Genomic DNA, 27711 nt, shown 5'->3' on the forward strand with positions numbered 1-27711 from the left:
TGAGAAATGCAATGAAAGAGCGGGGGGAGGCCGGTCTGCTCTGCAGCCCCTGGCCCCTCAGGGATCGGCTCTCCTTAGGCGAGGCGAGGAGGTGGGGGCCGCTCTGCGCCTCTGCAGCTCCGGGAGGGTTTGCATTGGACGATTTGTGCCTGGGGAGGGGGGGGGGGGGGAGGTTGCTTGCAGCCCCCCCCTCACCCCCCCCCGCCGGCCCCTCCTCCTCCTCCTCCTCTCTCCGGCGGGAGGGGGGCCTGGGGGGCGAGCCGCAGCCCGGATATTTGGGGGAGGGGGCGAGCGCAGCCCCGCCGCCCCCCCGTGTGCCGCGGGCGGGGGCCTCGCTGCCGGCTCGGCATTGGAGGATCGGTGCTGGGGAAGGGGGAGACCGCAGCCCCCAGCCCCCGCGGGCGGGCGGGGTGGGGGCCGGCCTGCTGGCTCTGGCTGCTCTTGCATTGGCGGATGCGGGGAGGGAGGGGGGCAGGAAGCGGGGGGGCAGGGGGGGAGCCCGAGTGGCTGGAGGGGGGGGGTCTCTATGAATAGGGTGGGGGTCTTCTCGGCCGAAGAAGAGAGGAAAGTTTGCGGCGCCGGCGGTGCGGGTGTGGCGAAGCGGGCGGGGCCCGGACCGGAGCCGGAGCCGGCGGCGGCGGCGCTTGGTCGGGGAGCAGCAGCCGGGGGGCCCCCGCTGGATTTTTGTAGGGGGGGTGGTATCGCCCCCTCCTTCTCCTCCCCCCAGGGGTGAAAGTGCAAGAGGAAGTGCAGCCGCTGCCATCTTTCCTCCGCTCCAAACACACAGGGACGGACGGAGCCGGCAGCCCGGAGCCGCAGCCGCCGGAGCCCCCCTCCCTCCCGGCTCGCTGCAGCCGCGCCGCGCACGCCCCTTCCCGCGGCGGCCTCCGCGGCCGCAGCGCCTCGTGGCGGCCGGGCCCGGGCGGAGCTCGCGCGCCGGCGGCCGCGGCGGCCCCGCGCGGCGCGCGCCCCTCCGCCGCCCGAGCCTTTTGTCTCGCCCCCCCCCCCCTCCTTCCCTCCCTCTGCAATCCCCTCGCGCTGTGCAGGGAGCGCAGCGCGCGCCGCCGCTCGTCGGCCCGGACAGGGGCGGGGAGGAGGAGGAGGAGGCGGCGCGCGCCGCCGGGCGGCCTGAGAGCGCGCGCCCCCTGCGGGCGCCAGCGGGGCGGCGCAGCCCCATGGAGCGGGTGAGCGAGGCCGCCGCCTGCGGCCCCTCGTCGGGCTGCTACACGTACCAGGTGAGCCGGCACAGCGCCGACATGCTGCACAGCCTCAACCAGCAGCGCAAGAACGGCGGCCGCTTCTGCGACGTGCTCCTGCGCGTGGGCGACGAGAGCTTCCCGGCGCACCGGGCGGTGCTGGCCGCCTGCAGCGAGTACTTCGAGTCGGTGTTCAGCGCGCAGCTGGGCGACGGGGCAGGAGGCGGCGGCGGCGGCGCGGAGGGGGGCGCGACGGAGGCGGCGGCGGCAGCAGCAGCAGCAGCGGCCGGCGGGGCCGCGGCGGCGGCCGGCGGGGCCCCCGGGGGCGGGCGGGAGCTGGAGATGCACACCATCAGCTCCAAGGTGTTCGGAGACATCCTGGACTTCGCCTACACGTCGCGCATCGTGGTGCGGCTGGAGAGCTTCCCGGAGCTCATGACGGCCGCCAAGTTCCTGCTGATGCGCTCCGTGATTGACATCTGCCAGGAGGTCATCAAGCAGTCCAATGTGCAGATCCTCGTGCCCCCCGCACGCCCCGACATTATGCTCTTCCGTCCGGGGGCTGCTGACCTCGGCTTCCCTCTTGACATGACCAACGGTGCCGCTTTGGCACCCAATGGCAACGGCATCGCTGGCATGCCCGAAGACGAGGCCACGCGGGCTGCGCTCACTGCTGCGCAGTCCTCCCTACCTGTTCTGCAGGGGGTGGACCGCCTGCCCATGGTGGCAGGACCTCTGTCCCCACCGCTGCTGGCCTCGCCTTTCCAGAATGTTGCTGCTAGTGCCCCCACTTTAAGCACCAAGAGGGGCAGAGGGCGTCCCCGTAAGGCCAATCTCTTGGACTCCATGATGTTTGGTACCCCAGGGGGCCTGCGAGAGGCTGGTATCCTGCCTTGTGGCCTCTGTGGGAAAGTATTTACGGATGCTAATCGTCTTCGTCAGCACGAGGCTCAACATGGGGTGACAAGCTTACAGCTGGGCTACATAGACATCCCACCCCCGAGACTGGGTGAAAACGGTGTCCCGGGTCAGGATGACCCTGACGCCCCCCGAAAAAGAAGCAGGACGAGGAAACAGGTGGCCTGTGAGATCTGTGGCAAGATTTTTCGGGACGTGTACCACCTGAATCGGCACAAGCTGTCGCACTCTGGCGAGAAGCCTTACTCTTGTCCGGTGTGTGGCTTACGGTTCAAGCGGAAAGACAGGATGTCCTATCATGTTCGATCTCACGATGGCTCTGTGGGAAAGCCCTACATCTGCCAGAGCTGTGGAAAAGGCTTCTCCAGGTAAGAGAGTACTTATAAGGACCGTAGACACAAACGGAGACCTAGGAAGTTGTCTTTCCTACCCCTTGGGAAACGAGAACAATTTGTACTTAGGATAGTTTGGCTGTTCCACGTTATAATGTCTCGAGAAATGAGAACTTCCATCGTTTCCGCTGGGACGCTATTCTACAGTCTCTTGAAAGGGTTTAAAAGTAATTAAGGCATAGAACTGGGAGTCAGCTGGCTTCTGGGTAAAATTCCCAGCTTTGTCCCAGGCTTGGTGTATGCGTGTCCTTGGGCAAATCAGTTAGTCTCTCCCTCAAATGACTCTTCTGTGAAATGGGTATTGAAATAATTACCTACCTCACATAAGTGTCTCGAGACTACTGATTTGTAGGTAGTTTGAAGGTGCTGTTGAAGTGCAAAATATTAATACATCTCAAGATTATTATTTTTCTCGTATCCATTTTAAATTTTCTTTTTCTTAACTTCCCTTCATTTCTCTTAGTTCGTAATGTTTTTTATCACCCAAATGTGAAGGAAGAGGTGAGATTTCAAAGGCTGCAGCATCAAGTATCTTTTAATACATGATCTTTGTGTCCTTTGGGTTTACATCCTTCTGAAGGGGATCCTGTTTCTGCCCTGCAACATACGTAAGATCTGTGCATTTAATGTTGCTGATTTTTTGTTGTCGCTGTTTGTGGGAGTTAATTTAATAAGTAGTTTGATACACGTAGTCATGTTAGTGGTATCTTATAGTCTGAGCTAATGAATTTGAAACTTTTTTGGAAGTTTGATGCTCGCTTTGAGACTAGGAGTAGTGGGGGGAGGGGGATGCGTACACTGTGTTACTTTTGTAGCAGCAGTCGGCTTTCTACAGCAGTTGATTTGCTTTTACGGGAGGGAAGCAATCGAGATACGAAAACAAATCAAAAGGCTACCAGGGCTAGAATTGTCCCAGCTATAGAAATGTAGGAATTGTGCCCCCGGTAGCTCTTTCTGATAGAGGGACTTCTTGCTACTGAAATAAATTAAGAAAATATAGACTTTTTTGGTTTTTTCAAATCAGTGATAATTAGGGGTGCATCTTCATATGGACTGCAGATTTAGTGATGGAAAGTCATGAAATGAAAATTTCCTCTGTGGCTAGAAGTGAAAGTATTTTTCTTACTGTAGCGCTACCTGGGATCATCTGACGATTTTTGTTATTTTTATTCACACTTAAAAGTTTTCTGCTGTTGCTGTGTGAAAGGTTTTTGTCAACAAGGGAAAGTGAAGGATACCTGTTGAGGTCTCATTTTTTCCGAGTAAGTTAATGTGAACAGGCAGGAATACTGTTATAAAAGTAAACAACAAACGTGTCTACACATCTTTGTAAAATCAAAGTATGAATGCAAAGTGGAGACTCTTTAAGTTTCAGTATTCAGGCGTAGGAGCAGCCAAAGGAAGTTGGAAGCGTGATGTCTAATTTTAGTGTCCTTTCCTTCACTCAGTAGCACAGCACCTGAGGTTGCTAGGCTTGAGGTACCTAGCAGAAGGACCCCCAACCAGTCTTTCCGGTTACACCGCTCCAGCCCACTAGCTGCTGGAGCATCAGGTTTTAACAGCCTGACTGCAAAGTTCAGTCTATTTTCTGTCTGCAGTGCGTGAATTCCATCCCGCGCCCTCTCATTGGCGCAGCTGCAAAGTTGGGGGAGGAGAGAGTGGAGAACTTGTTTCCAAGCAGTTTTGGCCTCATACAATGAAAAGCTTTCTTCCCACTAGGAGAGAAACTCCCACCAGGAAAATCTGCAGCTATTCAGTCCTCTCTTCTTCAAAGTAGGCTTTACTGATTGTGAAGAATGGTCTAACTTTTTTTCAGTAATAATTTGCTCTTCCATTGCACCTTCTAGTTGGGACCTTCAGAGCACTTTATTTGTATTAATGCAGTCTCCCCACCAAGTTGTGAGTTAGGACAGTATTTTTTCATCTTGCTGGTGGAAAATGTGTCACAGCAACAGAGTTTAGAGTCAGTCTTTTTGCACAGAGGTGCTTAAAGTTGGCTGCTTACATCCGTGCTTGGGACATAAACCAAAAGGGTCTGATTTTCAAATATTCAGCAACTGTAAATCAAAGTGCCCTCATTGTCAAGATCTAAATAGGATTTTGGAAGGGGACATGCAGGCTTGAAAATTGTAGCTTGTGTTTTCTGTGATCATTCAGTCATAATTCCTGAGAAAATGCTACCTTTTTAGTAAGTTGCAGAGGGTACTTATCAAGGTAGAGTCCCAGTTGTTGGTGATCTGGTTCTTGGAAAGTTAAATATCGCTACGTTTGTAATAGATCCATCACTGGGATCGTATCTTTTTTTTTTTTTTTTTTGTTAAAAATTTAAGTTTATTTTTAGTATTTGTTTTAAGTGTGCTTCTGTGTATTTTCTTTTAAGGCCAGACCACTTGAATGGACACATCAAACAGGTGCATACCTCAGAGAGACCTCACAAGTGTCAGGTAGGAGCTGGAGGGGTTTAGACTGATGTATGGGTAATCTTTGGCATTGCATTGATGTGTGCAGACAATTGTGAAGTATCAGTAAAAATACCATGTATGTGTGAATTGGGATAAATGATTGTAAATAACAGCGTTCAACAGTGACAGCTGCTTTACATCCCTCCCGTCCCCCAGCCCCTTGTGTCATCTACAGCTTTGGTCCTCCTGCCTCCCTCCCCTTCTACCAGATGTTCTTCCCTACTGCTCTGTCCCAGTCTCACCCTGGATCTCTTACCCAGCCACCTTGTCCCTGGGCTTAGAGTCAATGTCACTGATGATTCCCTCCATGCCCCCCCCCCTTTTTTGATTGCAGTTGTTGCCAAACAGGAGGCTCCAATGCTGACCTTTTTTTTTTTTTTTTTTTTTTTTAGAATAATTTCAAATAAAATTGGTAAATTATCATAACTTGCCAAGATGCTCTCTTTTTTTTTTATCACATAGCCTTCAGAACATTGCACTGAGCAAAATTGGAAGCTTTTTTTTATCCTGGGGAGAATATAAATAACAGCATCACAGTATCCTTTGTAATACAATGTCATAATGTTGTATGTAGTTTTTTTACAGTTAATAAATTATTAGGGTTTGAAAGATCAAATCAAGAAAGTTATTTTGTAATTCATTTGTAGAGGGATTTAAAAGGTGCCTGGAAGTAAGGGTAATTAAAACCAAAGTTGAGAATCAGCTTCCACTATCACCCGCTGCCTTCACATAGTTGTGGGGCAAACTTCTAAAACATTTGTTGGGCTAGCAGTCTCCATGCTTGGTCTCTGAAGAAAGATTTATTTATTTATCTAAAGAAAGTTGGAGCGAGATAATTTTCATTTTCTTTGATGACAGTGAAGGTTAGAGGATTTTTTTTTTCTTCTAAAATTTTTTAACCACATTTTATGAACCTAGTCCTACATGACTGCTGCCTCCTGATCTGCGTTTTTTTTTCCCATCTCTTGACACCCCTCTCCTATGTTTCCTCCAAATTGTTGAGAGTTTTGAAACATTTTGCAACTTTTAATAATCCAGTGAACAGTTTTTCAGACATATAGAGCAATCTAAAGGTTTCTGTTGACCTCCATATGATCTGTGGAAGCCCAGCACCTTTGAAAATCAGGCCATAGAGCCTTCACATTGATTTAACTGCATATCCTATATAAAGCCTTAGATTGGCTTAAGCTTCTTAAGATGATTTAGGGATTATAGATTTATATAAATTGCAAAATTCCGCTCATAAAAAGTCTTCACAATTTGGGGATAGCAAGGGGTCTGGGTGGATGAACTGAAGATGACTACAGATTTTTTCCATAGGCATGTATTTGTGTGCAAGTACAAAAATGAATGTTTAGGTCCCAACATAAACAGAAACTCCTCATTCGTTTGCCAGTTGATATCAAGGTTATTGAACGAACACCGTTTATGAATAACGTTGATAGACATGAATTGTCCTTTGCCAGCTGATGCCTGATAACTTTTGTATAGTTTTCTGATTGATTTAAGAGTATTAAACATAAACTCCCGTAAGTGTGAATCAGAGGATACACTAAGAGCTAGAAAGTAAAGAAATACAGAAGCTAAGATTGTACAGCCAAGCTCAACTCCGTCTCCTTGCACACATGTATTTTGTGATAGCAATTTCTAAGAACAGTGTTTCTCATTGTATGTTGTCTGAAGTGCCATAATACTGTATGCACTGTTCATTTCAGTTAAAAGGTATAGGCTAGAGGTTACAAGCATCAGGACAGAGTTGAGGTTGTCATTCAGGCTTGGTTTGTCCTTGATTTTTGACTGCTTAACCCCGCAAAGTTAATTTTTCATGAATCTTAAGGTGTACAAAATTTGTTAAAGAGCTGTTTTGTGTCTTTGCAAAAAATACTTCATAATATCCTGTCAGATTTAGAAAGTCGTCTTAAATATGCACAGATCTGATATACATGGTACAAACCACGGAAGGGGTGCTATCATGCTGAAAATTTGTTTCAAATCTGAAAGCTGATGTATAAACCGATGAAGTTCTCCTTGTGATTATCTCATAACCAGTTACACTTCTGTTCCATGATGTGTATCTAAACACAGAATCTGGCCACTAAGAAGGAAAATAGCTTAATACTGGCATGTTATTTCCCCATTTTCCATTCTCTTTTTCCATTGATTTTGTTTGGCAAATTAGCTCTCCATGAGAGTAACCTGAACAGCATCGAGCGTCCTTTTTGAATCTGTTGAGTTCCCATTGAAAATTCCTCTTATTGTCATGCTTTGTTTATGTTTACTGCAAAAGAGAAGTACTCTGTCAGTAAACAGAAAAGCTTTCCAGAATCCTCTATTGTAATGGCATTCTTGGAAGTTGTGCTCTGTTATGATTTAAACAAAATCCACTGGCCGTTTACCTGAGCCCTCGTGTATCTTTGCAAACCAGTGGATATCTAATGTTTTGTTGATGTGGCATCGTGGTATATTTTGGACTACCAAAACAAAAGCATGAAGGTGTCAACCCAGCTTCAGAATAAATAAAATGAAACTATGAGAAGCAGGACAATTTTAAGCTGAACATCATTGCAACAGCTAGTTTTCAGTGCTCAGCATGTAATCCTGCACTCATCCCTCTAAAATAATGGCTGTGCTTCACAGATCTTTGAAAAACTATCCTAAGTTCCAACACGTGTAGCACCTGATGCCAGACAAAGACCTGATTCCAGCTTTTTCATTACTGTTAAAATAGACTCAGAATAGAGAAGGCTTCCAGAGCCAGGGCAGCTGAGAAATCAGATCCAAGAAGTTGCTTTGGTGCCCAGGCAAGACACCAAATGGCACTCTGGATCTTCTGCTTTGGATTGTTGCACTGGTGATTTTTTTATTTATTTATCTACTTATTTATTTTTTAAATCTGACAGTTTAGTTCTGGATGTAGGAGAAGGGGTAAGTCAGTTTTCTGGCCATAACGGGATAGCTCAGTTTGCTGACTTGTCATATGGGAAGGGGTAAAGCTGGGTTGTCAGCTTTTGAGTGTAAATGGTATGAAAGTTAGACTGCAGTTTGGGAGAAAATGGTGATCTGAAAATTTGTGGACACAAACGAACGAGGGGAGAAAACAGAAGTTTGCTCCTTCTCAGAGACAAGAGACAGGTTGTTCTTCTGGCAATTTAAATTAAAAAAAGAGAAAAATGCAGGTTAAATTAAAGCACAACTTTTGACAAAGAAAAAGATCTATTTATTTAAGTAAACCTAAAATTGGCATCCCAAGTCCAGTGCTTTTCCCATTGATTTCAATGCAGAATGAGTTTCTTCCTGTCCTAATTTCTCTTACTTCCTGCCTATTAGCAGGAAAATGGCAGCCACCATGGAATAAGCTCAGAGACATCCACATCCATAGAAAAGTTGAAACTTCAAGAGGTATTTCTTAAACAATGTTTTTTTAAACTTTATATATATTCTTTTTGATCTATTTATATACCTGTGCAATGTTTGATAGGAAAGCACTGGAGAGTTTTCTTCTATGATTAACAATTAATGATAAATACTTAGCACTCATTTAGCACTTCACATCTTTTGTAAAATAAAACTTTTTTTTTTTTTGCTCTATACCTTTTATAAATATTAACTATTTGAATATTAACTTTGGGGTTTTCTTTAAACCTAGTCCTGTCTCCCATTGTTATGATTCAGCTAAACTGGTTCTTGCTTTCTCCACTGGACTTAATTTTTTTTTTTTTTTTTAAGCTTCTTTGCAGATATATTTACTATATAGCTTATCCAAAGGTTAACTTTGCACAGCTCAGCAGCAAGAGTGAGAAATCAAACACAGAAATGATTATATTGCCTTTCCCTAAGCTTTCAACTTGATAAGTTCAATATGGGACAGATACGGTTTTACTTCTGGCATCCCTGTATTTATGTGATTTGTCTCTGGTCTGCTTCATCAACTAATGCACTCCCAATGCTTTTGTATGGACGCTTACTGTGGCTCAAGATTTTTAGACTTACTGATGATGATCTCTTGGCTGTCATCCTTGATTGTCTAGTTATATATCTTTAGCTGATATCCAACAGATTGGTTAGTATCAGTGCTGGAATCCTGCCGTAAATGAGTGTTTACCTCTAAGAACATTTTAGTAAGTGAAAGCTGCACCTGTTTTGCTCAGTGCTGTGTATTGAGATTTCAAATGAAGAGAAATCTTTCGTGTTCAAGAATTTGCCTCTTTATCTTCACTACTTTTAATTTATGAATCTTTGGTGAGCTTAGTTAAACTGTGTATCGCAGAAATCCAGATAATTTTACTGTTGTCTTTTTAAGTTCATTAAGTCCTGATCCTCTGGGGTGCTAAGTCTTACGCTTGCTGCAGAGTAGCCTCAGCTCTATGGGAGTTTACCATACTCGAGCAACTCATAGGATCAAATGGGTGTAAAGCCTGTTGAAATTGATAGGTACTTTTCAGCTGCCTTCAATGTTTTTTCGATTAATCTCTTGATTAACTAAATTATACAATATTATATGGTTTATCCTCTTCCGTATTACCAATTTCACTTATTTGAAGTTACAATTTTGGAATTTTACTAGGATTGCTACTTTAACAAGTCTATCACTATTGAAACAGTTGTTTAATTACACACTGATACTTGAAAAGACAGAATATATCCAGTTCCCAAATCACCTAATAGCCTCATATTATCTCTTGGGGGTTCTGGTTACACATCTTAAAACTGCGTTATTTTATATAAAGGTGGTATAAACGAAACACTGTACATTCTTGAATGTCACTGTTGCCCGCTTGGTCTGGTCATTCTAACGTATGTTTGCTTTTGTTTTTCTTCTCACAATTGTGAGCTGTGGTTTCAGACTATATCTTTAATAACTTGTACAGCATATTGCTGGTGATTTATTTTCCTTCGCATGTTAGAGACAGAGCAAGCCTTTCAGAACTGGCAGGCTGTTGTAATAGGCTATATACATAGTCTGCATGCCTGCCAATTGCTATGATTATAAAAATGGGAGGGAGCCTTCGCTCATCATATGTATTATGTCTGGGAATTGGGCAAGTAGAATCAATATTATCTTATGCCAAATCAAGCTTGTTTCATGGTAGTAAGTGGAATATGATACCTTGATCAGGGGTAAGTTATAAACAGATTACAGTGTCATGTAGTTATTTTGATACCTGCTCAGTTCTGAGGCTTCACTTCCACAATTTGTCTGCACTGCTACTCTGGATACCAGGATGGCTCTTTTACTGTCTTTCGTCATATTCTCATCCCAGCCAATTCTCTGATGCTTTGTTTGTATGTCTTCGTGCTCCAAAGGGATTCTGCCTACTGAAGTTAGATTGATCAGATCAAAGAGTAAAATTTAGGAAGATGACAAGAGAGGACATTTTGAGTGGTCTAAAGTGATTGATGGCTCAGTGAAATGGCAGAACTTACTGTAAATGGAACGAAGTGGTTTGTGCTATTTCTTTTGTTAAATATTACTTGAAGTTTTAGTATCTCCATCCTCAGAGAGGAGCTAAGGCCTTACAACTCTACCTTGATTTAAGTTTTACTGTCTGTAGTACATTAGAGCTGTTTTCTTGCTTTCTTAATTCTTTCAAGTAGTAACATCACATCTTGTACAGTGTGTTGGTGATGTGAATCTTTTATTTGTGGGAAAATGGCTTGTGCATCATGTCATTTGTGTGTTTGCACAGGACCTAAGGTATTTACTCTAAAGAATACTAAATATATTCGACAATATCAGTGCTTTTAGCAGTTGATGAGTCACATGGTTCTCATTATACCTGCAGACTTGTAATGCTTCCTTTGCCACTCGTGACCGACTGCGCTCACACCTAGCATGTCATGAAGACAAAGTTCCATGCCAGGTGTGTGGGAAGTATTTGCGAGCAGCATATATGGCAGATCATTTGAAGAAACATAGTGAAGGACCAAGCAATTTCTGCACTATCTGTAACCGAGGTAATGAAGAAACTATTTTTTTATTTCAGTGGGACGGGACAATACTTGAGGGAAGTTGTAAGGCTATGTGACTGTCTGCAACAGGAGGAGGTTATACCATGTATGTATGTATTATTGAATACTTAACCTTGAAACTGTTGGAGCTATAGGTCTGGCCTTTTTACATGGCTGATAGTTCCTGAAGAAACTCAGGTTAAACCTGAAGCAAATTGTTTCTAGACAGTTTTAAGAATTTTATTTGCTAAATAGCCAGATCCCTATAAAATAACCATGATATGTTGCCTTGCCACTATTCACCATACCCCTTTTTTTTCCTATACCTGGTTAGACTTGAGTCCTTGTGATCAGTTTGGAAGAAGAATCTTTGAAATACACACCAAGCTGAAAATTATACACTGTACATAAAAAAATCTACATTAAGTTATCAGTCTTGCCTAACCTCCTGGTGCAGCAGTAGAGTCAAGCTGCTTCTCCCTCTTAACACAAGAAATTGCTTTGTATTAATGTACATTTCTAACACAAATTTTGTAAAGAGCGCTAGAAATGTGCTTTACCTTTATTTATTTATTATTTACAAATACAGCTTTTCATAGAATCATAGAATATCTTGAGTTGGAAGGGACCGGCAAAGATCATTGAGACCAACTCCCTGCTCCTTGCAGGACTACCTAAAACTAAACCATGTGACTAAGAGCTTTTGAAGCTTTTCCATCTGTTTGTGGTACTCTTCAATTGGAGAGAGTTGTAAATTTAGACTTCGTTTGATGTAAGGCAAGCTGGAAAAATAATTTGGACTTATTGGTGTCTTTTTGGTTTGTTTTTTTTTTTTGAATGATTAATACACAACTTCAAAATATATTGTTGGTTCGCACAGGCGTACATACCTAGAAGTGCAGGAAGAGGTTGCTGCTGTGTTTTGGGATCTTTTTTTTTCTGATGAGCCTTTTTTTTATGCTGAGTGTTCCCTTTTCCAATTTAAGAGAAGTGAAATCTTTTGAGAGAATAAAGCAGTTCTGTATTTAATGTGAGGACTGTACAGGGAGCTTTTGGATAACTAGGAGTTGATGCGTAATGAGAGACATTAAATTGCAAGGGAGGTATTTCCAGTGGTTGAACAGCCTGTTAGGTCCTGAAAGTGATGTTAACAGTCTGAGTGGAAAAGGCATGTGGGTTGAAAATCTTCAGATTCTGAAGCTCCAGGTAGATAGTACAAAATGAAGTTTGGCCTTCTTTTCAGCTGAAAGCCTGTCTTCTGAAAAACTGCTTAAGCTTGCCCTGATTCTTTTTGTGGTAACATGGAAGACGCTATCCAAGATCCAGGTGCTATCCTGCTCTCCTTCAGTTAAACATGGTGCCAAAGAGATACTTGTATGGGTTGGGAGGAATTGTCTTGTTTCCAAGATTTGTAAGCATGCGATTCAACTTAATTACCACTGGATGTCACTGCAGCTCTTTCGAAATTCAGCCAGCATGACAAAGACATCTGGCATTCAAACAATGAAATGACTAAATGGTTTATTCACATTTTACAGGTTTAAATGTACAGTGGAAATATAAATAAAATATATACTCCTCTGTAGAAGGATAGGGAACCTGTGGTGCAGCAAACTTTAAGCAACTACTTTCTTCTTACAGTTTGTGTATTTCAGATGTGTTGTCAGAATTTAGTCTGCTGTGAATTTCAGTTTACATCAGCACTTAGAAAACGTAATTAATCTGGTGAATTATTCTTAAATAGCTACCCAGTGTTAAAACTCATAGGAAAGGGAAGTTACAGACTAGATTTTTCAAACAACTGTGTTAAGAACTCACTGTTATATGCTGTGAATTTTTATTACGGATTTATGATCCGTGACAGCAGAATTTTTAATCCAAAGTGTTCTAGAATCAAATTATAATGCTCATTGTTTTAAATAGGTATCTTCTAGATTGTAGAGCCTGGCAAGATGAAGTATAGTGGAAAATTTCTGGATTAGAAACATCTATTCGATAGGCATTGGCGTAGTCAGAAGCTACGTGCCATCCCCCTGACTGCGATTGTGCCGTGGCTATGGTGCTTGTGCAATGGGATTTTGTTTTATTCTTCCCTCAGCTAACGTCCTCATGTATTTTTTAATTGGAACTTAGCTGGTTCTGGATATAGTAATTGTCAAGCTCTGGATATAGTAATTGTCAAGCAAGAATGCTCAACCTGCTTGTAGAGAGAATTTTGGATGTTGGCCCACAAAAAAAAGTGGATAAAAAGGTGACTCTTACACAGCTGAACATATCCTAGTGTTAAAGACAGAGCTTAGAATCCCTCAATTTATCCCATCAGACTGAGGGCTTTTTCTGTGGAACTTAATCAAGTGTCCCATGTTCTTTTAAAGGTTTAATGGATTTAGGAGATGAGGAACTCAGTACCTGAGTGAAAGCAATAGCCACTGGTTTGCCATGTCATGCATCTACCCATTTGCTGATTTTATTTATTTATTTATTTATTTATTTATTTATTTTACAAAGTGGCAGTATAAGGTCCAAAAATTACCATCTGTAGTTTGATGTTTTTTCCAGGTTAGTTTCTTACTTAGGGTCTTTATGCTTAGAACAGTTAATGGAAGCAATTAAATTTTGTTAAATCAGGGAAGCTGTGCAATGGGGGGGGGGGGGTGTTCTGATATTTTCTGTGGGGTTTTGTTTGGTTTTTTTTAAGAATTCATCTAAAACGTACTTACGAAAACTAATCCTCAATCCTCACTTTTTAAGACAAATTCTCTGTAATCAGTTTAAATAAAAAAGACCTCCTCCTGCTTTGTTGTTACATAATCTTCTATTACCATCCTCAGGAACTTTATTTACTTGTGTGGACTTTTTCAAAGAACTTAAGAGGTTAATATCTTTGGCAAGTCTAGAACTGGTACCTTGTAATAACATGTGCAACTCAGAAGATTCATTTTCTGTTTCAGACACATATGCATTTTTGTTTCACAGGAATCAGATGAGTTAGGAGAAGGGTAAATATTCCAATCACGAGTTAGATAGAAATTTTTTTACAATAAGATGAATTCTTGTATATTTCATGGTGGATACAGAGTTGATTAAAGCAAGACACGTTCTCCGGATGTTTCAGCTACATCCAAATTAGAATTTTTGAAAAAGGAGCATCCTGCAATTATTTCTATAGTCTGTCTCCTTATAGATGTTATCTAAAAGATCAAGGGATAGGTTCCATTTCTATAAAGCAGATCATTTCCTCTCTATGCATGTTTTTGATGCTGGTTCCTCTGGTATGAAGAAATAATCTGCTCTGCAAAGCTGAGAGATGCGTATGGGTAAAGCAATAAATACATTCCTTCTTTGAAAAATACTGCCACTTTATCCTCTGCATTAGCCTGACTTTGTTTTTAAAGAGATTTTTAAAAGTAAAGGATTATTGTCTATGAATCCCCCATCTTCCTAGGACAGGCATTCATAATTAAGGTCTGGTGGAAAAAAAAAAAAGGCCAGTGCTAAGTGCTTCAGAAAAAAATTAGGATAAAAACAACAACAAAAAAAATCTCACTTTAAACAGTTTCCTATGAAGCTGTTGGCATTCTTACTGCTTTGATGGAAGTTGATGACTCACGTGTTCATCTGCCAAGTGCATAAAGGGGAGCTAACACACTTTGCAGGCAGTTTTCATTATATAAAACAATGTACACTACAAATAGAACTGCGGAGTTCAGAAAAAATATTGTATAGCAGAGATTACAACTTCAGATTTTCCTGTGTCAGTTGTAGGATAGAAAAACACTGAATACCTATGCGTAATGCTTTTTAATGGTTGGCAGTGAGTTTTTAATGCATTGCTACATAAAGAGGCTCATCTCAGCATGCATGTGGTTATTAGACACATGTATGAAATAAGGGAAGTACCTTGTAGGTGGAAGTATCACCATTGTATGTGTACATTGTGTCCTTTTCTCTACCAGTCAAATACTGGTTCTTTCCATGTCTACAGTGAATTTTTGGTATTTAGAAAAATACATTTTCTTGTGACCCAGTGAGATGTTCAGTACAGCATTTTGCGTCTGAGGGTAGGTCTTGCATTATTTTGGAGGATAATATCATTACATTAATTCCCTGGATGACTTGGCCTAGGTGATTCTGCTCCATTGTGTTTTGAGGGTCATATGTTCTTGGCTTCTTCAGCTGTGATGTATCTACTTTTCTGTACTTTGACCTTCAACTCAGGAGTCTACAGTAACTCTCTCTTGTTCATCCTCAGCAACCTGCCCTTTTTCCCTTTCAGCATGTTGCTGTGGAGTTTTGTCTTGCTCTGCAGGTCCTGTATATATAATTCTTAATAACCCTTGAATACTCTTTGATCCTGGCTTCTAAGAAAAGTCTGGGTAGAGGGATATTTTGTTGGGTAGGCACAGGGAATTCTAGTGTAAAGCCACGTTCATTATTAAATTCAGCACCTGAAACTAACAGCTGCTGTCAGAAAATCCACCCCAAAGATGTATGCCAGTATTGATTTTGCATCCTTCCTAATATATTATTATATATCATCAAATGTGAATGCAGTTATATCACTATAAAAATGGCTTTACAGTAGTACATCTATTCATATTTGAAGTGAAGCATTGGTATGAAAGTTCTCTTGCAAGGGCTTGTGCTGTAAATGCTGTATTGGTTAAAAAAAAATCTAGGTCTTGGGTTTTCTCTATCCAGAAAGGGAACCTGGAACTCTGTGTCCATGATGGTGAAACTTGTGTTGTGTTCTCAGTTGTTAAAGGAAAATGTTTTTAACATGAAAGTGCCATAATATTCTGTTCAAAATATAACAGAAAATTAAGATGGTTGTTGATAGGCTTACCTGAGTAGGAAGTCTTTAAAAACTCTATCCTCATTGCGCCTCGTATGTGGTCCAAATGTACTAGTACTAATTGCAAATCTTATTAAAATTGATTTTTAAAACATTCCAAAGTATATGTGAGATAATTTACTGCATTAAAGAAAAAGGCCATATTTGTGAGACTTCAGAAACAATTTTAAAAAGCACATGCACAAATGTAAAAAACTGTTTTATCAGTTGTTTGAAATACATGGTTTTAATTTCAGTGGTTTGGGCTTACAGGTCAGAGCTAATAGAAATAATTAAATTTCATTTTAACTTTTTTTTTTAAGTGCAGACAAAATATGAGTTTTGGTATGTTTTTTAAAACTCAGGATGAGCTGAATGGAGGAAATGTTTTTCAAAAATTACTATAGAACAAAATTGTATACCCTAAAAACTCGGTAGTTTTAGCTTTCTGCCTTCTAGGAGTCACTATAAATGCTAGAAACCTAAGGGGAAAGCACACTAAATACTAAACAGAATTCCTTCAAATCTTAACAGCATAAAATAAACTAATTTGCACTATCTTCCAAAGTATGATCAGATGATGAAGGCATTTTTAATTAAAATAAACAAACCAGCACAAAAATGGTGAAGAGACATGGGTGCCTTTTTGTATCATGTCTCTTCTGCCTTTTTTTCCAGAAAGTATCATGTCATCTGCTAGGTTTGCTTACATAGGATTTGTTTCTCAAGGAGGCTGTTCTTTCATCATGACTTCCACAAAGCAAATGAAGTCTAATGAAAAGTATGCATTACATTCATTGCCTGATTATGTCTAGGAATCCTACTTGAGCATATGTTGTAGGTAACCAGAAATCAAGCTAGTATAATGGCAACTTTGTAATAGGGATTAGGAGCAAGAGAAAGATTAAAAGAACGGGGAAGGCAGATGTGTGTCTTTGCTGGTGGCAGGATCTCATCTCCTTTTATCTTGTTTAGGTTTCTCCTCTGCCTCCTACTTAAAGGTCCATGTTAAAACCCACCACGGTGTTCCCCTTCCCCAGGTCTCCAGGCACCAGGAGTCCATCCCGAATGGGGGAGCAGCGTTCCACTGCGTCAGGACCTATGGCATCAAAGGCAAGCGACTCGCTGCTCTGCATCTTGCTGCTCTGTGCAGAACTTTGTGTTGTGGGATGTTGGGCTGGGCATGAGAAAGGGGAGGGAGGAAGGACAGGGAGAAATACTGGAGAGAAGCTTAGGGAGATGCAGAGAAATTACATAGCATCACATAGTATGTAATATCTGTCCTTGGAACAGCTGATTTAACAAGTCTGGGGGAAGGAGATGGACACGTAAGGGTACGTGAATTTTTGGCAGCTTCTTTGATTTTAGAGGTTGAAAAAGCCATGTTAGTTCATCTTGACCATCTTCCTAGGAGCAGTCAGTATTTGAATTTTGCCTGAGGGGTGCAGATCCTTGGCGATTCCTTAGTCCCACTATACTCGAATCTCGCGTCAGTCAGATGGGAGCTGCAGAATGCAGTTCATAAAGATTCTTGAGCGGTGAAAGCAATATTCATCCTCAGGTTGATGAGGAGCCATGCAACTATCTGTAGTTAAACTTACACTTTTTAATGCTGTTGTTGGGGAGAAGAGGTAGAGTGTAGAGGGTGATGATAGTACTGTCACTTCTTTTGGGTTTTTAACCTCCATTTAAGTTCTGGGGAAAAAAAAAAAGAAAAAAGATATTTTTGTAAGAGTAGCTAAAGAGTATTTAACTTCTGAATTGTAAACCTGTTGCTAATCTATGTAGAATAGCTTGCTTTTTGCTTCTTGGTTTGAGCTGTCAGTATTCTTGGTGAAGCTGAAACATCAGAAATTTCTTCAAAACCATGGTTGTCCCAAAAAGTTATGTTTTTTTTCTTGCCCAGGAGAACACAGCAGGCTGGGTTAAACAGAGTCTGTGCCAGTGGAAAGCTACAGTTGTGTAATTTTTTTCTGTTGAAGTCCTGATAGAGTTACTACAGAAGCACTTTGGTTTTGGGTGGTGTGCTGACTTAACAAGAGATTTACTCCAGCTCAGTGGTGTATTGATTTCATGCATATCCTGTTTGGTTTGTAATGCCGAGTCCAGAGCAAATCTGTCTTTTGGGTTGTGCCAAGTGGTTCTTTGGTCTTTTAGAGTTAATAGTAGATACAGCTTATTTGTATTCAGAGACTTGTTTAGGGAGTATGTCTGGGTTTCCCACGCTCATTCATATGAGCTGAGCAAAAAGTGTGGACAAACTTTCTTGGCATACTGCCAGAGGAGAATGGGGAACACTCCAAACATACCAATGGCTTTGCCAGGATATGTATCCAAATGACTTAAAATAGCGTCCCTAACTTCTCTCCTGTTTCACACTACAATATTTAAAGATGGAACAATTTTAGATTATGAAGTTCACTTTTAACAGCATTGCACTTAACTTGTAAAAAAAGAGTTCCTCAAGACTAAATGGAATTGCACTTCTTAAATTGCAGTAGCTCACTGCTGTTTTGCTGAGTATTTCTGGGTTTCTTCACATCTTGCTGCAGCCTGTTATACTCTATTCACTTTCTAGGCTCTCCCCAAAGTATCAACAATATTTCAGAAGTGTGGGTGCGAATTGTACAGTTAAAAACTCATCATTATGTCCATTCTTTTGTAGGGCATGAGGTCTAAATGTTGTGAGACATCTTTGGGATTCAAAAAAGTATTATATAAACCAGAGACCCATTATGGTTGCATCAGTATCATGACAAATCCATAATAAAAACCTGGATGTTGCTCTAGTAGCAGCCCGGTGGTTTGCAAAGAGGACCTATGGTCAAGGGCTTTAGAATATGAGGGATTGCGATGTTAAGTGTGTATCATTCTGTCATGACAGGCATTAATGAAATCAAGTGGTAACCAATATAATCTATTTTAATGCATGTTAAATACTTCTTGGAGGAGATAAGATTCTGAAAACTTCTCTCTTTTCTTTTTCCCGTAGAAGGCCAGAAATGTTCACATTCGGACCCGATTGAGAGTTCTGATTCATACGGAGACCTCTCTGACACCAGTGACCTCAAGACTCCTGAGAAACAGAGCACCAATGGGTCCTTCTCGTGTGACATGGCAGTCAGCAAAAACAAAATGGAGACGGAAGGAGAGAAGAAGTACCCTTGCCCTGAATGTGGCAGCTTTTTCAGATCAAAGTCTTATCTGAACAAACACATACAGAAAGTTCACGTCAGGGCCCTTGGTGGCCCATTGGGGGACCTTGGTCCTGCTCTAGGATCCCCCTTTTCACCCCAACAGAACATGTCTCTCCTGGAGTCATTTGGGTTTCAGATCGTCCAGTCAGCATTTGCATCATCCCTAGTGGATCCAGAGGTCGACCAGCAACCAATGGGGCCAGAGGGGAAATGAGATCAGTTTGATCTTAACAAAGCAAAGCAGCAGTCTGGCTATAATGATAAGATGCTGTGAATGAAAGAGGAAATAATGAAATTTGGTTCTATAGCTGAGAATTTTTTATTCATTTTAGCTTCCCTCTTTGTCTCATGCCCTACCCCACCTTTAAACCTTCACTGGGGAGAGGGAGAAAATGCTTCTTAGCTGATAAATTACAGAAGATGGTGACCTTGAATAGGAGACATGACCTAAAACACCAAATGGAGCTTTAGAGGCTGCTGCTGGTGTTTCGTTATGATCTTATAAAATAAACAAAAGTTGCCAGCACCGATCTGAGAATTAGACAGTCGTAGTGACCGAGGCACCTGGGGAGCTACAGCTACAGGGAGCTATGCTTTTGTTCTCTCTCTATTCCCCACCTTCCCTAACCTGCCCCAGAAAAACAGTAAGTTTTAAAACCAGACCCATTATTGACCCATTATTGAATATAACATTAAGTAAAATGCCCCGTGGTACCTAGCAGGTTACAATGCAGTTGTCCTTTTAAAAACAGAAAAATTTAAAGAAGGTGAGAGAATTTGAACCCCTTCTGCCATTTGTGAGGCTGTGAGTGCTGCAGCAGGACTGAACTGCTGAGAAAAATCACCATTCAGAACAGGTTGTTTTTGTTACTTTTAACCATTGAACTTGCTGTCAGGTTTTTAATTCTTTATTATTATTATTATTTTAGGACCTGTTGTAGTGAATTGCTACTGAAAAGCCAGTCTAAGGCGATACACAGAGCACTCTTAAAGCAGCAGTCACATTAGGGTTAGTATTAATTTTTCTTTTTTTAGATGTACCATAATTAATAACTTGGCTAGTTGATTGTTTTAAGTCTATGAAAGAAATAGTTTTATGAAAAAAAAAAAAAGAAAAAAAAAAAGGAAGGAAAAAATACCATTGCAGTCTGGTTGACTGGTGCTCATTTTTCATGTGGGGACCTAGGGTATAAACACGATCAGCTATCGGGTTAACACTATGTACCACTGACTTGTTTAGTGTGAATAAACCCAGGGGTTCACAGAGTGATTTTGATTTAATTGGATTGGACTCTATTAAAGAAGTTAGTATGTTACTTTGCATCCCCTCGTTTTGTCTGGTTTTTGAGCAATTTAGCCACCTGTCCAAAAGGTGTGCAAATGAGAACCAGTAAATAAGACATTAATCCCACTTTACACTGTACTGTATTCTTAGTGAGCTGGGCTTTTTGGCTACAGTCATGCTCTCCTGATCTGCCTCTGGTCAGGTTTGCAAAAGCCAGTCTTACTCCTTTCTTTTGTAAAGAAGAAGGGTTTCTACTATAAGAGATGGGAATTGCAAACATCGTATCTCTGAAAAAGAATTGATTACAAAATGCAGAGAAGCTGGGCTCTAGGCTGTTGGAGGTTCCATTTTAATCTGAAAATACTACTTTATTCCTTTCTTGACCCTCCCTTCTCTCCCATGTAACTTGTCAAGGTCTTATGTACCAAATCCAGGTATAAATGTTGTTTAACACAGGGTTAGGAGTTAGGAATACTCTGAGTTATAATTATGGTTCTGCTGTTGATGCTCAAGGTCACATAGGACAGCTCCCTGAATTTATTCCTTAATTTCCCATCTGTGAAGAGTTTTCTCTACATCACAGTTGCTGTGAGGGTTAATGAGCAAAGGTTTACGCAGTGATTTGGTAAACTAAGTCGCTACATGTACTGAATGTTTCTAGAAAGGCCACTCTGAAGAGCCCAAGTCCCACACCAAACTTGCATTCTATAAAACAATAGCTGTTTCCATCATTAATACAGTGCTGGAGCAGGATAGATCACCTCAGACCAGGACCGACATCCTCTGCAGGAGATGTGTCTGTATTAAATGTGAACGTAGCCACAAACTGCTGTTGCGCCACAACTTGTGTTGCCCTGGTGCTCCTAATCCAAACCCTGCAGCTAATGCATAACTGAAATAAGACACATTCCTGTTTTGTTTTTATGTTAGAATTCTAGAGCCTTTTGTAAGCATACGGATTTTGGAATGACATTCTAAATTCTACAGACTTAGAAGCCCCAGCTTCTCTTTTGTAAGAAGCTACTTTTTTGTACTTACTCTGGAGTATTATAAACCAAGGATGAATAATCAATGGCTTTCTCTTTATAGCACCAGCACTTTCTAAATTGAGAGCATGTTGCAGTGGACTTGATGTTTTGCTATTAATCTGTGTTGGGAGACTGAAGGACATGTTCTTCTCCATTCATCTTCCCCCAGAATCCCTGGAATAGGTATGAGTCTCATTTAAAAGGGGAAAACAAACAAACAAACAAGCCCACCTTCAAACTAGAAGCTTCATGGAATTGCTATTGCTGTACTGGTAAGCTTAGTTGACAAGTAGAAACAGGACATTTTGGAAAGGTAACAAAACATTTTAAAATACCTTGCAAATCTAGACCATGCTGAAACAACCTTGTAAGCTGCCAAGCAAATCAAGATAGAGCAGGCTTTCCAGTCAGCATAACAATTCATTGGGATTAGCAAATGCAACTGCAGTCACTCTGATTTATTAATAGCTTGTATTTAAACCACCAGGAAAATTTCTGTTGAATTGAGGCTGTATTCTGAAAGATAGAAGTTTGTGTCCCTGATGTTCCTATATGCACTCGAAGAGGGTGCACTAGTCATAAAATTCAACTCCCAAAAGCCAAGTCCAGAATATAGGATATTTTCATCCTACATTTAGCTCCACTGACTTCAGTGTTACTAGTGGGTTGAATTTTGGCCGTGTGTATCAGAATTTAATTTTGAACACTACAGAATTTGACCTGATGAAACAAATGAAAAGCCTTGAACTAAAAAGGAAGCCTTCTAAAACACTAACTGTGCATTTTGCTTGTCAAAGAAAATGCTTACTAAGTTGTCATGAATATATTGAATGAAAGCTACTTACTTCTCAGTCTAGTGGACAGGGAAACAAATTGGGCAGGAAGCTAACAATCCTGAAATGACAGTTCTAAATCATCCTAGTGTAAATGGGAGAGATTTGCACCAACACAAGACTGGTGCAGACTAGTGCCAGCAGTAGGTTGGGCATATCTTTAGCACTGGTGTGTTTTCAGAGTTTTTTGCTTCTTTGGGGGCATATTGTTCCGTTGTGGATAGTAATTTAATGTATGTGCAAATTCTTTATATTCTGTACTTTGGGAAATGTCTGCTTCTATTAGAACAGAAGACAGATCCAAACAGAAAACTCAGCCTTCTAAGTTCAGGGCTCAAAGGGAAGTACTTAACATGCTCTGAGCTGCAACCTCACTTGTTTCTATTACATTTTTAATTGGCATATCAGTGTATAGATGATAGTTCTCATTGTGGGCCAGCCCTCCTTTCCTTATCATCATCTTTGGTGGGACTACAGTCCAATGTTTGTGCACTTTTCTGCCAAGAAGGGAACTTCAGTTCATACAAATTTAGATAATCAGAGTTGTAGTATTTCTTTGTATTATAGGAGCCCCTAAACCTCTCAACTGAGGCTCAGACCCTTGTGTATTAGGTATGATGAAAACGTCTTCAACCATTTATAATCTAAACATTAAAAGATAGACAAGAAAGGAATAGATGCTTATAGGTGAATGAGTGAAATAAAGATGAAGGACTAAAAACCACTTGCATGCATGCTTAAGTGTTGTGTTGAATGTAGGGGCACAGAGTTATCAGGCTTCTTTTGTTGCCTGAATTTATCTTTTTGTACTGTTAATCCACAACAAATGCAAGGTAAAGCAATTTAATGTGAATTTATTCCATACTGAGTTAAACTAAGTGACATTACCTTGCACTTGCAATGTGTTAGATGTGTGCAAACAGACTTACTAGTGTGGCTCACCTGATGTATGGTAATGTGGTGCGTGTGAGCTCTCAATCTTAAGTGATTTGCCCATGATGACGTGGGAAATTGATAGCAGAACCAGAAATTGAACACAGATTTTTCCTTCTCTCAATCCAGTGCCTTAACTGTAGTAGGGCAAAGTATTATATGTCGGGGGGGGATGATTGTTTTGTTTGCTTTTTAAAGCCTAGGACTATAAGATGGTGTGGAGTTGGTCTTCCTACCAATCTTTTGAATAATTGCAAATGCCCAGTCACAATTTTAGACCTGTTTGAGTGCCAGTGACTTAGGGAATATTTGTTATTTCCCACGTATTCCCTGAAATTATTGTTCCTCCCTCAACTGCTGTCAGCAGTAAGGAATGACTTGAATAGAAGAGCTGTGTAACTGAATGTCTATCTAACTCAACTAATTGAATTGATAGTATGAAAGCTAACCTAGATTTTGTAGGCTCTGTTGTAACTTTAGTGTCTTGTTTTTTCACTAAATCTTTGTTCCTAGAAATCAATATCTGAACTTATGTCTTGAATCTGGAGTGGGGTACCACTTTCAGCTTTAATTTTTTTTTAAGGTGCTTGCTTGAGGAAGTAGATGCCAAAGTAAACTTCAAAGGAACTCCAGACTTCAGTGTTGGAAGATTGAACGGAGAGCAAGAGCTCTCTTTGGGTTTCATGAGAGATAAATGGACAAAGTAAAAAAACAACTACCAAAATTTTACATAATGAAACAGGAAAGGCTTTTCTTTATCACCCACAAAAATAATCAGATATTTTCAATTGTTCAGCGTGGCAGAAACTCTGAGAGCAAGTGCCAAACAAAACCATGGAATGTGTTGGCTTTTTCAGCATTATGAATATACCTTAACAGCATTATGAATATTTTAATGTAAATTAAGCCAGCTTTGTACCATTCACCTTTTGCCTGGGCACAGTACCTGAGTTTTAATTGAATAGAACATTAGCTCACAGTGAATCTCTGAGCTTATGCTCTCAGTTCCACCCCAAGAGACAAAACAAATGAGCAAAGAGGGAAAAAAGCCAATAGGAAAACTTAAAAGGGAAAACAGATTCTGGAAGATTCCCATGTCTCCTGAGAGAGTCCCATTTTTATATCCTGAACATCCTTTTCAAAACAAGATCCTTCAGCTGTTGTGAATGAGACTTTGGGAACAAATTTGGCTTTCAGCCCAACCTGCTGCTCCCTGTCCCTGTAAGAAGGCTCTGTGTTTTGGAGTGCTGAGCCTGGGACCAGGAGGGAGGCAGTGCTCTCGGGCTGCAGCCTGAGACCACATTTACTGTTGCAGAGTCAGCAGCAGCAACATTGGTATAATGTCTTACTGCCTACTTCCGTGACACCTTCACCCTCCATACATTCCTATGCCAGTATGGTACCTACTCGGATGTGTACAGCTCTGCAAATAACTGTGTTGGCTATAAAACAAACCAGAGAACTATTTGGCTAAAAAGAAAAAAAACAAAAGTAGTTACGTGGCGTAACTGCAGAGTGGTGCAGAACAGGAGCAGGAACACTGGCTGTAAGGGCTTGTGGTGATGGCTGGAATGGTTAAAGCATGTTAGTGAAAAACCACAGTTGTTTGCTCTGTGGTAGTGGATAATGACTGCTTGTTTGTAAAGAATTAATACCTTGTGTCATCTCTAGTCTCTTCCTGTGTTTTGTTCCCATCTATAAAATGAGATGATGATAACCCTTGGGTAAGAATGTTTCAAGATTTGATTGACGTGCCAAGTTGTGCTGCAGAATTGTGCTGCTGAACTCTGCTACAAATGTTTGGCCTCACTGACTTCAGGTGTAATGCCAAGTTAAAGAAACATTTGGCCACATTTTTCCTGAAAGGTGAAATATTTAAATTAATTTAAAGACTGCATGGCACTATTGATCTGCTCTCAGGGTTTATGTGAATGAAGCTTTTCCTGAGTGGCCTCTCTACTTGTACTGCAATTTTGGAGACCTGGAAGTGCTCTGATCTGAAATGTGCTGAAGGAAGGAGGTAACTGGTGTCTCACTGATGTGCCAGTGACTCCCTCCCAGTTCCTGGGTTCCATGTGGACCATGGGGTCACTTCATACAGCCACTGGCAGCCATAAATGCTCTTGAGTTTCCTGCAGTCACATAGTGAGCTTGGGTAAATGCTTTTATAATAAATCAGTCTCATGCTTGCTAATAGCTTTTTGGCTGCTGTGTCCACAAACTGGTGCCTTCTCCAGGCAATTTTTACATGCCCTCTGCAAAGTTGTCAGACTGACTGCTGGCTCTTAAAGAATCAACCAAGCCTTGCTCTTGGGCTCAGAATTTCTCTTCAGTACTGTTGTAATCTGAAAGTTTGCTGCAATTAGTGCAAATACACAGTGTAAGAAAATAAAAGGCTGTTCTCAGATGTCCTGTAGAGTGAACAACTGAAACACAAGTGTGGGATGAGCCAGGAAAATTGGTATTTTTCCCTGGCTGCACACCATATGGAAGAGACAGTGCCTTGGAAGGGAAGGAGCAGAAAAGTTTGCCATTGGCTCTGATGAATCCCAATCCTGCTTCTACTGAAGTTGTTGGGAATCCTCCCATTGTCTTCAGTGTGAGCAAGAAAGGATCTTAGGTGAGGATGGATGACTCTTTCCCTACTTGAATGAAGTCTCTTGCCTATTTATGGGCCTGCTTCTATTGAAACCGAGCCTGTTTTAGCCTTTTTGGGTTCTTAGGGACCTGTTTGTATAAAGCAACTTACCTACCTATCTTTTTTTTTTTTTCTATTGTGTGTATTTTTTGTATGTTCTGTTGGAAGGTGAAGCCTCTGTAGAAGGGGATACAAAAACTGATTTTTAAATAGTAATAAACCAAAAGAGAATTAAACTCTGCAGGCTGCATGCATTCATTTCCTGGAGACGGAGAGTAGAGACCATGAGTGCACAGAGAGACAGCCTGTATTTCTCATATCTTGAAATCTTCCTCTTTTCAGAGATAGTTCCTGCCTTTGCGCATCTCTGTAGCTCCATATGAAAACCCATAGTGTGGTGGGCAGGTTGCAACATTGTGTATCAGGATGGCCTTATTTTGACTAGGAAATCCTTTCTCTGGCGCTGTGCGATAAGATTTCTTACTTTCTTTTAGCATAAGTGGATGGAGTAATGACATATCTATGTGAAGTTTGGTATTGTCCTCATTGAATACCTGGAAGGCAGTGAAAATAAAAATGAGGCAGGATATATAAATATATTTTTGCAGTGCTTCTGGCCTGCCTACCTCAGGTGCTAGGTTATTAGTCAAATGCACTGTGTTCTAACTCAACACCGTTATATTCTAAAGAAATAAGTGAAGTATGAGGTGAAACTTCAGTAAGCCTTTGTTCCTTCCTGGTCTTTTTGCTTCCTTGTGGTCTTACCAGTTGAAGCCTTAACTTTCTAAAAGAATGGCAAACTCAAGACCAAAATAACAACAGAGGTTTGCCCTATTCTGTAAACATACTTAAGGAACAGAGTCTTTGCTTCTGTAAGTAGATGTAAGAAAGTCCACATGCATATGTAAGAGTTGTTAAAAAGGCTGTCTCTGCATGCCTATGGCATGTGTGCAAGCCAAAGAGAAAATAAAGAGCGTTTGCCTTTCTATGCAGGAAAGAAAGGGCAGCTTCCCAAAATAAACAACTCCTCCCACAGCCTTCAGGCAAACACCTGTGGGGAGAGAGGTCTTTCACAGTACCGATGTGCCAATGGTTTTATCTGCTTTCAGGTCAGCTAAGAAAATAAAATCCAGAGGTGAAAGCTCTGCACTGTAAATGTCCATGAATCCTGCGCTTTTATGAGGAAACACTAGTAGCTCTACTGAAAGGTTTGGTCTCTGCTTCTCTGCTCACGTGTTGAATTACAAAGAGATGCATTACAAAATGGGTCTCTGCCCTGCTCTTCTGTTGATGACTCCAATCTTAGTCCCAAAATCCTAGATAGATAAGAAGATACGTCTGGGGGGTTTTTTTATGTGTAAAAGTTTATAACCTTACGGCCTTTCTGTTGGCATGGGATATGGGTCGCTTGCTTATAATGAGCGGTTGTGCTATCTAGGAGTGGTGTATTTTCCACAGGAATTGGAAGTTTTGCATATTTAAGTGCAACTCTGTAACCTCATGTTTTCCACAATGGAATCTAACTCTTAATTTGATAATATTCCATTGATTATTGAAGTTTAAACAGCAGAGTTTGGGGCTATCACTTCTGTTTGACTATGAAATCAGCTTCCATTGTGAGTGAAAGACCGGTAGAAGGATATTTAATAATCCCATCCAATTCACTGGAATTTAATTTGAACAGATACCAGAACAGAAATCTTTATTCCCTTTGACTCAAATCTCCAGATGTTTTGGTGCTGCCTTTTTTTGTGTTTCTCATGTGCAGATAAACCATTATTTTTAGATTGGCATTTTCTAACAAGAATGAATGTTGGTTTATCTGACTGCTTAGCTTTGCTAGTTACTGCTGTGTGCAACGCTGAATTAAGAAACAAGAAAGCTACAAAGGTACTTTTATACCTTAAAAAACCCAAACAAACAAAACAACACATTCTCCTATTTTTCTTCCTGCATTAATGCTTATTTGTACTTTTCATATGAGTCAGCACTACACATGTAAAACTTGAGAACATCTTAAGACCTTCCCTGAATATCTCTCTTCAT

The 27711-nt window shown here is 41.2% G+C and overlaps 1 protein-coding gene across 9 annotated transcripts; it reads left to right on the forward strand.

Annotated features, from left to right (window-relative positions):
* The first annotated feature begins 1003 nt into the window (after nt 1-1003).
* PATZ1 (POZ/BTB and AT hook containing zinc finger 1) lies at nt 1004-25906 on the forward strand. 9 transcript variants are annotated; one of them, XR_008236546.1, is made up of 7 exons: nt 1004-2482; nt 4887-4950; nt 8296-8367; nt 10752-10923; nt 16727-16864; nt 18744-19957; nt 21323-25906. XR_008236546.1 is itself a non-coding variant. In XM_052796257.1 (6 exons), exons 1-6 carry the CDS (start codon nt 1176-1178, stop codon nt 19160-19162), a joined length of 2172 nt encoding a protein of 723 aa, XP_052652217.1. In that variant the 5' UTR covers nt 1004-1175; the 3' UTR covers nt 19163-25906. The 9 variants fall into 9 exon arrangements, 7 of the variants coding, with proteins under 7 accessions (XP_052652217.1, XP_052652218.1, XP_052652222.1 ...); XR_008236547.1 differs by having other exon boundaries at nt 21431-25906; XM_052796257.1 differs by having other exon boundaries at nt 18744-25906.
* The last annotated feature ends 1805 nt before the right edge of the window (nt 25907-27711 follow it).

Source organism: Harpia harpyja, chromosome 9, assembly GCF_026419915.1.
Source record: "Harpia harpyja isolate bHarHar1 chromosome 9, bHarHar1 primary haplotype, whole genome shotgun sequence".
Lineage (NCBI taxonomy): Eukaryota > Metazoa > Chordata > Aves > Accipitriformes > Accipitridae > Harpia > Harpia harpyja.

Excerpts from the sequence above, each read along its gene's own strand:
- PATZ1 (XM_052796257.1), top strand. The coding sequence starts at position 1,176 with ATGGAGCGGGTGAGCGAGGCCGCCGCCTGCGGCCCCTCGTCGGGCTGC. Across the intron at positions 2,483-4,886 it reads TGTGGAAAAGGCTTCTCCAG|GCCAGACCACTTGAATGGAC; the intron begins GTAAGAGAGTAC and ends TTTTCTTTTAAG. Across the intron at positions 8,368-10,751 it reads AAAAGTTGAAACTTCAAGAG|ACTTGTAATGCTTCCTTTGC; the intron begins GTATTTCTTAAA and ends TTATACCTGCAG.